Here is an 11,188-nt window from a genome sequence, read left to right as displayed (position 1 = left end):
TGGGATGGGGGTGGTACATTGGGTATTGCACGCGTGCGAAATTTTAGTATGCCCGGTGTGCAATCTAGACAGGACTTTATATTCCGTCCAGTCCTGACGGTCGTTCGTGGTGAACGGTGAAGTTGTTGAGGGGCTCTGCAAAATGCCGGATGATGTCCGCGGCTAATATTTCCTTGGTGAGGGTTCTTCTAGCTCTCCTACCGCACCCTGCCAGAAAGTCTGCTTCAGCGCTCTCCTGTATGCCACAGTGTCCGGGGATGCAACAAAGTATGAGGAGAGAATTGGCTTCGATCTCTATTGTCTGGATGAAAAGGGTATCAGAACTGGCAGCTCTCGAGCGCGCGAAGTACCGAGAGGGAATCCGTGTATATCGTGGTTGCCGTTTCTTCTGGCTTTTGAGACAGGGCCAGAGCAATGGCTGCGGATTCGACGGAAAATACCGAGCATTCTGGCGGGAGACGAAGAGATGAGCCTGTTCCGCCGTCGCTGATTCCGACTCCTACTTCACCGTCCTTCTTCGATCCGTTCGTAGAAATGCGGGTGTGATTTGAGAAACGGCGCAGCGCCGCTCAATTTTGGGGACTCTTCCGGCCTGAAGAATCCGGGACAGGGATATGCCAATGTGGGAGGTTAGGCGTTCCATGGACGAGGCCATATCCGATGCAGCCTGGTGAGTTGGGGTAGGACTGATGTAACCGTTGGTTCCATCGTTTAGATTTTTGTTGTAAGTAATATTTGTTGTTTGCAGAACCTTCACGTTTTTTGTACTAAATGCACAACAACAGTAAGCAGGGTAGCAAAAGGGTGCGTACCGCTGTAAGCTGTGAGTCCGTCTCAGTGGGTAGATGAACCACCCTATCCGGAGACGCGCGACATTGAAGTTTAAAAATGGTTTTCTGATAAAAATTAGAGGGAAATGCATCTCAAAATTATTATAAAAGGACCAGCAGTTTCAAACTCTGGTCTCTTTCAATATTAGGCGTCCGTGTGTTGAAGTGTATTTTACTGGTGAAGTCTAGTACCCCTCCCTCTTGGGGGCGGGAATTGTATTATAACGTTCACGACTGGTTCAGGTAATTCGCATTTTGCCCGGAAGAATCCAGTAGATTATTAAGCAACTTTATGTTGCTATTTTCTTCATCAGGACCTCTTAGCGCTTCTTAGCTACATTTAAACCGACATTCAGCACAAGTTCGGCCCGCGAATCCGGGAGGATTCCGCATCTAACCCGTGAAGAATTACCGTACGTCATCCGGCGCTGCACACCATCGTTTCACACCCTTGGCCAAAGGCCCCAATCGCAAAGGATCTCGGTGTTGGCCATTGCGGTCAGCCGAGGTCACGCCGATGCTCGCCAAGGAGGGAAGACACCTGCCGCATCCAAGCCAGCAACGCCCGCTGGTCCGCCGATCTACAATCTAGATCACCATCGTACCGGGGCCTTCATCCGGCCAGTTTCACCGACGTCCATGAGGGGCTTCGTCAGCGTCGCGACGCTCATCAACACAAGTAGCAACAGTACGGTACGCTGAGTGATAGAGTAGTGTACACGCCACATTAGAACAAATGTAAATTACACCCGACACCCACACGACACAAATACACCTGAATGAAAAAGTGTAAGAAAAGTGAATGTTCTTAGATCTTTGTTCTTTATTCGCGTATCCCTTGATTACCCGATAGCTAGCCGATCGTGCGATACCAGCAATAGATTCGCTTCTACCGTAACAACCTTGTGCAAACGTTAGGTAACACGAATCCTGCTAATTTCGTGTATTTTTCTCGAGCTGTTTTCATCGTTGCAGATTCGTCACCTCCGTATGTCCGTTCGAGGACGTTCAGCGCACACCGGAGAATCACTAGGGCGATTTTTCAGTGGAGTGGTAGGACGCAGGCCTCGACGCAGGCGCTTTCCGCTGGTGTGCTGGGCAGTAACATCGATGCGGTCCTGATAGACCCGTGCCAGAGTAGATGTGGTTAATTCCTTCTATTTTCCGGTTATCTCGATTCCATAATATATCCGGCTATGGATCAGTGCATCACTTATTTGGAGTTCGGTGTTCTTATTGCACTTCGGGTGTCGGGCACGTATGGTTTATACCAGTGTTTTGCGGTTGGCGCATTCGGTCTTCACCCTCCTAAAGGGGAGGGCAAAATAAGTTTTCCGGTTCAGTGTGACCCCAAGGATGATCGGTTCTTTTTGTAGGTTATTGGAGAATTAGAAATTTGGATCGGATCGCGGTTTTGACTTTTTTCACAAAAATTACTATAATTTTGCAAATTCTGAACCGATTTGAAAAAATCAAATGATTCTAAAAGTTGAAAGAATGCTAAAAGTTGAAAGAATGCTCTAGAAACGGCATGAAAAGCAATTTGGAGATGTAAAAAATGCAATTAATTGGAAGAGTGAAAGTTGAAAAATCGGGTTTTGGAAAATACCACGAAATGGTGTGGAAATTCAAATGAAAAAAAATTATTTCTGACCAGTAGTACATTGGTAACACGCAACGCTACTGTTACTGCGCCCTGATAGTTTGCTACTGCGACAATAAAAACTCACATTTTCACATGAAAAGTTATTGGCACTCACACAACTTCTCCAGATAAATACAACCTGTTATTTCTCCGGATAAATAAAACAGCCGGAGAATGAGTGAATGAGTTTATCACGGTATCCTTTTTTCGCTCGCTGCTTTCCTGTCGTTATTCCAAAACACGAAAAAACAAGTCTATCATATTTCTTTGCCGCTTTTCTTTGTAATTAAGTGTATTTTTTGAAATTTTTATTGATTTCCACGAAATTAAAATCTTATCACCTTCTCCGGTGAGAAGGAAAAAGTCAAATAATTTTTATCCGGAAAATCATTCTCACGCTATTTGTGGAGACGGAGAATTTTGCGACTCATCTTATCTCGGAAAAGTTGGACATCGGATAAGCTTCTTCTCGCGTGAGTGAGAGAGAATTACAATGCCTGGTTACAGCAGTTACTGTGCGCAAATTATACTTGCAAGCTACAAAAAATAGAATATTAAAAAGTAAAAATCATCATAAGTGAGAACGATTTTTTTCTACTTCAAAATTAAAATAAATTAATTTAATAAATGATTAAATACGATTACATAATACACACTTAGTTTTTCCTGCCGAATCTCAGCACTTTTACAACTTTTGCCGAGATTTGAACAGCCGAGCACTCGGAAAATTCATTTTTCGCTGAGATCTCAGTAAAAGCTTCAATTGTTTGCTGAGAGTCGGGAAGTATTTCGCTGAAAATCAGCAAACAATAGGTTTATTCCAGTACACGGAAGTCACTCCCTGTTGCTCCGGAGCAAAAAATTCTTGCTCCTTTTCACTCCGATTTGCTACCAGAAGATGAAAAAGAAAAGAAGATAATACAGGAACGATTTTCTCCCTGTTTGCTCCGGAGTACTTCCAGTTTCTCCTGGTACTGGAACAAACTTAATATATACTTCTCCGAGTATAAGCTCGACGACGATATCAGTACAGTCGTGATTCGCTGGTTGGACATTTTTTAATTGGACCGCTTTTTAGTTGGACCTCCGCTAGTTGGACCATTGTGCAACTAAAAAGCATCTGAACGCCAAAATCTCATGTCAAATTAACTTTGACAATCAATCTGACAATATTTAGAGATATGAATAGATGCATTTACACTGCCAACATCTCCTTTGGAGAGTTTTTGACATAAGTCAGTCGGTCCAACTAGCGAATCAAATTCGTTAGTTAGACAAGGCTGTGGCCCAACCAGCGAATCACGACTGTATAAGCATTTACTGATTACTCAGCTGTGCGGGAAATTGCCGAACTGAACTAAGTGTGTACTAATTGTTACTTACGTAGTAAAACAACCAGTATTTAAACTGATATTATCACGAGTCACACAAGAACTGATTGAACTGATAGAACAAAACACTAACGGCAACCGTACACTGGGGTACAAATGTACCCCACGCCAACTTTGACTCCTGCTTCCTCGAAGGCCAAAAGCAAAATGGCTTTATCACCTTTTCCTACTCTTACTTTGAACTCTAAATTGAATTATGGTTAAGGTCGCAGGTCGCTGAGTGCCGAATACTCGCCTTCACACGGCTCCAAAGATGGCGAGCGGTACGTTTGTACTCCAGTGTAACGTTCTAGGGTTAATTACTAACATTCCCTTACACCAGTTTTGGGCAACTGTCAGTTGTTCCAACTAGTGAATCAAATTCGTTAGTTGGATAGAGGCTGTGGCCCAAACAGCGAATCATGACTGTATTCTGTGCCACAGCAAAGCTTTTTGCGGCGACACTACATAAAACAGATCCGCACCGCTCAAATAATAAAACCAGGGGGTGCCACTCCTGTCCTCCGCTATGGAGATATACAGGCTTTAACAGTAGTCAGCATATGACGGGCCTAGCCGCTCACGTCGCCCGTGCAATAGCATTGGGTTGTTTTGATTTTAACAGAGGCAGATGTTGGCTAGGACAAAATGGATGCCTAGCAGGGGCCTGAATAAAACAAATGAAATTTCGTTTTCATTTGAGTTTTACTCCTGTTCATTGTTGATTTGATTTTCGTCAAAAGCAGATGACTTTAAAACTATGGCCGCCAAAAAGCAGGACTTGTAAAATCCTAGGGAAATTACTGAAGGCAGAATGATTCCGAGTCCAGCACCCGACAAAGTTGCATCAATGCATTGCATCATGTTACCTTCAAACATCTGTGAGTGCCGCCCTTAGTGATAAAACAGCTGAATATAGTCGATGAGAAGATACTTATTGTCTACCTTTTCTGTATGGAGAGATAATATATCAATCAATCAAAACAACAATCAACCACAACTTTTCAAAATACGTTTATATATAAACCAAACCAAAAATCAGCTGATCATATTCGGCCAGTTTGTTATATCAACTAGAAATGCACGTTTCATTTCTGCTTGTGCTGCTCTGTTGCACTGGAGTTTTTATCAACGCCCAAATCGATCCGAACCAGTGGCCAAATCGGAGTGGAATCGTTCAGCTGTTCGAATGGAAGTGGACTGACATAGCGGCTGAATGTGAACGTTTCCTAGCGGCGAAAGGCTACGGGGGAGTGCAAATATCTCCACCAGCAGAAAATACCGTTATGATGGCACCGTTTCGTCCCTGGTGGGAGCGATATCAACCAATCTCGTACTATCTGAACAGCAGGTCCGGAACCGAGGCGGAGTTTGTGGAGATGGTTCGACGGTGTAATGTTGTGGGCGTACGAATCTATGCCGATGTTGTGCTCAATCATATGAGTTCTTTTACCCAGTACGGAGGGACCGGGGGATCCACTGCGGACAGTGTTAGACTTAGCTATCCGGCTGTTCCCTATAATATGTCGGACTTCAACGAGAACTGTTTGATAACTGAGAGTAGTAATCCAATTGAGCGAAGATCTTGTCGACTTGAAGGATCTCCAGATTTAAATCAGCGTTCGGAATGGGTTCGCGATAGAATTGTGAACTTTTTGAACAAACTGATTACCTATGGAGTTGCCGGATTCACCATCGATGCAGCGAAATACATGTGGGCGGAGGATCTTCAGATTATCTACGGCAGACTTTCAAACCTCTCCGAGGAGCACGGTTTTGAGCCAGGTAGCAGACCATTCATCATTCAGTCGGTAGTTGACATGGGCGAAGATGGTATCTCCAAATATGAATATCGTCCGCATGGAATGGTCACCGAACTTGGTCACTCCCATGCTTTAGGATATTATTTCTCTGGTCAAAAACGGTTGTCCGACCTGAAGCACTGGGGAAGAAATTGGTCGTTCCTGGCCTCAGAACGTGCCATTGTGTTTGTTGATGACCACTTGACACAGCGAAATCTAGGTTCGAAAAAGGGGCACGTTTTGACTTTTAAAGATAAAAAGCATTACATAATGGCCTCCGCTTTCATGTTGGCTTTCCCGTATGGTACACCACGAGTGATGAGCTCATATGAATTCGGTAATATCGACCAGGGACCACCAGCTGACGCGTTCGGTAACGTTATCTCACCATCGATCGGAGTAGATGGAACGTGCCAAAATGGTTGGATCTGTGAACATCGTTGGAACGGAGTAGCCAATATGATTGGCTTCCGCAATGCTGTTATCGGAACAGAGCTCACTAACTGGTTCGATAATGGTGGCTATCAGATTGGGTTCTGCAGAGGAAATCGGGGATTTATTGCGTTCAACCTAGAAGGGACGGATTTGAACCGGACGATTCAAACTTGCTTACCAATGGGAAGGTATTGTGACGTAATCTCCGGAACTGTAGACAGTGGCGTTTGTACCGGAGCAGTGGTTGATGTTGGTTCTGACGGAACGGCGAGTGTCTATATCAGTGCTTTTCGCGGGAGCGGTGCGTTAGCTATTCATGTGAACTCAAAAATTTAGTAGCTAGAAGAATATATTGTTTCATGAAGTGACAATTTCTTAATTGAAATGGACAATGAATGCTTGCGAACCGAAACCGAGCTCTATCACACGGAATTGAGGACGTAATTTAGGAATGATTTTGGAACTGACGCAATTATCTAGGAATTTTCAGTGGATGACCATAAAGATTAAATTTGTAAATAAAGAATATCACGCTTACGGCTAGATTACGTGATTATCTGGTATATTCAAGCGTTTACCTGTATATTAATTTATTTACGGCGTATAACGTCCGCATTGTTTTTGAATATCTTAAAGAGGATGTAACTTGTATCTTAAAAAGTTGAAATAATACCTACATCTTTCAATTTGAATGTTCGTTTGCGAAATCGGTCAATAAAAACTCGAGCGTCAATCTGGCGCTAGCTTAATTTTGTCACTAAGTTATGCTGATTTCGTTTTTGAATCAGAGTCGCTCTAGGTTCGCTCGGAACTGTCATTTTTTATATGGATTTTGTAAATATTAGAGCGAACCTAGAGCGACTCAAGCTTGAGCTTGTGTGACCACCCCTGGGTGCTACTTCGTTATCGATCTGGACTAGCGCAAGTTGCTCAGGGAATCAGTCGATAATTATGCTTGGGAATAGCGAAACATCTTTCAATGTGCAACTCCTGGTAATCCTAAAGTGTCTATTGATCAATACCAGCGCAGGACAGGCCCGAACGTAGATCGCGGAAGAAAAGAGAAGGAATGTTAGTCGGATACTTGCTTTTGCTAGAAGCCGTAAATACTACTGCGCAGTCCACAAGTATCACGGGAGGAGGAGATATTTGTTAGTAAGTATAGAAGTTGGATTTTACATCTTCTTTACCGACACCAAAAAGGTGACTCCAGTATCTGGATTAGTTATCGATCCATTAACTCATGGACCGGGGACCAACGGCTTTAATTCCCTTCCGAAGAAAGACCAACTGGAATGAGTGGCGATCACGCTTACATACCGGCGCCATCAGAGCGAATCTTGAGCGACTCTAATCTTAAAACAAAATCAGCATTGGTGTCAAATTCTGATGCGAGGAACTCGAAACTTATACATTTCATGAAATTCGTAACGCAGTTGGACATTGCCGCTTTGATTGAATATATTGATACGAATTTCCAAATTTGAAAGTCTGATTGATTGATATCCCGATCAGAAACACATAACAAAAATATTTCAAAACTATATCTCCCGTTGTTTCTTGTTATAATTTTCTGTTATTTTAACTATTAACGAGACCAAATTTATAGCACAATACGTTACGAAAATTGAATTCTGTTATAATCTTGTTATTTCATTCTGATCGGGATTGCTTGCAGCAGGTTACGATAATATGTTCAAACATTCCAAACAAAAGTTAATACTTAAATGCCGTCTCAAAGAGAGTTTGCGCACTGTTAGTAACTAAACTGTATTCGGCGGATTATTTTGAAATTATACCTTAAACTAAAACTGTGCGGGTGTAAATCTTAGTTGGGGTGCTCGCCTTCACCGCCTTTCCCCTACAACGCTCGCTTTATCGGTCATCGATGGCGTAGTTTTCTGTCTGCTTCTCTTTTCATCTGCTATGACTTTTGTGCGTTGAACATGTTCGGTTTGTTCGCTCATTGAGTGCATACTAGTGGTGTATGCCGGAAGGTGCGTTGAAGTCCCGATGGAATGGAGGAGATATGGGTAAGCAGTCTTCCCAAATGAACATCGTACACAATGTTCGCTCTGGTTCTGTGCTCATATTAAACCCACACTTCGTGTACAAACTCAAACACACTGTTTCGTACCAATACACGTGCACATGTTCGCCAACGAACGGAATCAAGTTGACTACATCACCGACTCCCATCTGTTTGCCATGGAACTTGGATGTTATGGCGGCGACTTTTCCCGGTCAGATAAAGCTATGGAGGGTATATTTCCTCCCGAAGCTACTCGAGATACTGCGCACCCTGAGTTTGATCCACTATTGCAGCCTGTCAACATACGTAATCAGGTCGATTCCGTCACCGACACTCATTCGTCTACCACAGAACTTGAACAACACAGAAACGACCTTTTCCGGTCAAATAACAACGCTCTAAACAAGTCAGACCAACTAGAAGGACATGGAATTCCTGTATCCGTTTTCTCAGGTAAATACAATGAATGTATATGTCCTTCCGAAGTAGGACATTCAGATGCTGCCCCCGTTGAAAACCCACCCCAATTACAGGCGTTTACTTCCACCACCACTCGACCTACCGCCGTACAACCATCAGGAGGAAACTTGCAGGGATATCTTAAAATCTACTATCAGAACGTGAGAGGGCTACCCTAATAAACATCGTATGGTTTAAGAACCTAACGACCTGTTCAGGGTATCATCCAAACAATATGTGGAATCGTTGGACTATATGGGTTAAAGTTTGTGTATAATATTGTTTTATTAGGGTATGCACAAAAATTGATGAGCTGTTCATCGCTGCTTCGGACGTTGATCATGATGTTATTGTTCTTACCGAAACGTGGCTGAATGATCAAATCAACTCGCTCCAATTGTTTAGCTCAAGGTACTCGGTATATCGTAATATTCGCGATCCTAATAGTGCAGGGAAGAAACGTGGTGGTGGTGTGCTCATTGCAGTCTCCAACCGACTCTCATCCAAACACAAAAATGACACTCTCAATCTCGAACAAATCTGGGTAAATATTCTCTAATCTCTGTGTGGGTGTTGTATATATTCCGTCTCTGGAAAAAAAACATGATTTACGGTGTTACTTGCCATTCAAAAACCACTCAACCGATTTCTTTCAAATTTTGCATACACATTCTATGTTAAAAATACCTAACCTCTACGTTGAGTTTTTAAGATATTTTTTCGTTAAGGGGATTTGTACTCAAAAAAAGGCCAAATTTTCCGTGAAAAATTGAAATTTTTATTTAAAATGAGTGAAAAACCTCCTTAATTGAAAATTTATCTCAAAATCTCAACGTAGGGGTTAGGTAATCTGTATGCAAAGTTTGAAAGAAATCGGTTAAGTAGTTTTTGAATGGCAGGTAGAACCGTAAATCATGTTTTTCCAGAGACGTTCTACTGAACGCTTCGTCACCGAGTCGTTTATCGATATTTTTGCATAAAAAATTACATTGAAATGATACACAATAATGTACGAAAGTTTTGATCAATTCGCGTCACGCAAAGTTCTAAAAAAATTCACGAGAATTTTTTTCGCGCTGAGACCCTGAATTGTATGACAGTAGCAGTACACATTTGGAATCAGGAATCAGGAATCAGTAGCGTCTGGCTCAAATGGCACGTTCCCCATGTTGATCGGAGATTTGTGCCTTGCCAAGAATCGTCTATTCATCATTTTCCTGATGGGAAGGATTGGGGAAGTGGTAAGGTTAGGGGTAAGGAAAACAACGACACAGAACAATTAAAACAGAGCATTATGCACCCCCGGAGTGATGCTGAACGATCTGCAGGTGCTACAACAGCAGAAATAAAACTTCCAACCCCCGGAGGGATTTAGAACCTCTACTCAAACAGTGAGCGGTTATATCAACATCCCCGAGGGGATATTGAGATAACAGAACGACAACACCCCCGAAGAGATATTGTCATTCAAATACGGCTAAAAAACTATAGCTCTTTACCACACTGGGTTAGCAACAAAAGCATATCCTTTTCAGCTCTCTGTACATAGGTTCATCTATGTATGGAGAACCAAAAATCCGGATGCGCAATTGCATTAATACAGGGCAATTGCATATCAAATGATATGATGTTCCGTAATCGGATTCACAAAGATCACATGAATAATACTCAGCGCGCTGAATAGTAGCCATGTGATAATTGAGTTCGCAATGTCCAGTCAGTGCCCTGACCAGAATACTGCAGTTGTGCTTGGAAAAATGCAACAAATTTCTTGACATTTTCGGACTCACATCCGGCAGAAAAGCCTTTGTTTGAACGCAAGTTTGCAAGCTACGCCAATGGTTGGCATGTTCGAATGCAGCCCAAGAGCAAATCTTGTGCTTTATCCAACTTATTGACAGTGGTAGAACTGGTTCTGGACCAACGAAATCAGTCGCAGCGCCAGCTCTAGCCAATTCGTCCGCCCATTCATTTCCAGTAATACCGGAATTACCGGGTACCCTTAGAAGGTAGATAGCATTTGAAATGCTAAGTTCTTCGATTTGAGTTCGACATGCGATTACTAATTTCGATCTCGAATCTGCCGAACTAAGTGCTTTCAGAGCAGCCTGACTGTCAGAGCAAAAATAGATTCTTTTACCGCAATTTCCATGTTGAAGTGCGGATTGTACGCCACACAGAATCGCAGATTTCTGCTTGGAATACGGTACAGTATCTACCAAGCGAATGAGATTGGTTTAATCTCATCTCATGACAATAGACACCAGCACCGGCTCGGCCCTCCAACAAAGAACCGTCCGTATAACAAACTACGTATTCTTCAAGTTGTCGCTCCATCCAGCCAGACAGCCATTCCTCATGAAGAGGAATTCTCACATTGAAAGTTTTAGAAGGAAAACTACATGTGAGTGTAAGGTCACTGGGAGCAAGTGTATATTCATCCCAAGTAACCATTTGGGGCCACAGTCTTGTGTGGCTAGTTACACGATCTATTGGGTTACTGTTCCAGAGCCCAGTAACCCTAAGACGGTATGCACAAGAAAGTGCTTCTTGTTTCAGAAACACATGTAGTGGTTTTATGTTCAAGAGTGACTCGAGAGCAGCAGTAGGTGTTG

General features: G+C 42.8%; 2 protein-coding genes across 2 annotated transcripts in view; both read left to right on the top strand.

The window, feature by feature from the left end:
• Nucleotides 1-830: 830 nt before the first annotated feature.
• Nucleotides 831-11,188, top strand: part of LOC131677516 (zinc finger protein 182-like) — a 105,518-nt gene continuing 95,160 nt past the window's right edge. The window contains exon 1 of the mRNA XM_058957371.1: nucleotides 831-841. The gene's annotated coding sequence lies outside the window, so the exon portion shown is untranslated. The remainder of the gene's footprint in view (nucleotides 842-11,188) is intronic.
• Nucleotides 4,844-6,638, top strand: LOC131677518 (alpha-amylase B-like). Its single transcript, XM_058957375.1, has one exon. The coding sequence runs from the start codon at nucleotides 4,925-4,927 to the stop codon at nucleotides 6,416-6,418; it is 1,494 nt and encodes a 497-aa protein (XP_058813358.1). The 5' UTR covers nucleotides 4,844-4,924; the 3' UTR covers nucleotides 6,419-6,638.

Source organism: Topomyia yanbarensis, chromosome 1, assembly GCF_030247195.1.
Source record: "Topomyia yanbarensis strain Yona2022 chromosome 1, ASM3024719v1, whole genome shotgun sequence".
Classification (NCBI taxonomy): domain Eukaryota; kingdom Metazoa; phylum Arthropoda; class Insecta; order Diptera; family Culicidae; genus Topomyia; species Topomyia yanbarensis.
The sequence above is the reverse complement of the archived record's forward strand: the minus strand, read 5'-3'. Positions and strand labels throughout refer to the sequence as shown.

Excerpts from the sequence above, each read along its gene's own strand:
- LOC131677518 (XM_058957375.1), top strand. The coding sequence starts at position 4,925 with ATGCACGTTTCATTTCTGCTTGTGCTGCTCTGTTGCACTGGAGTTTTT.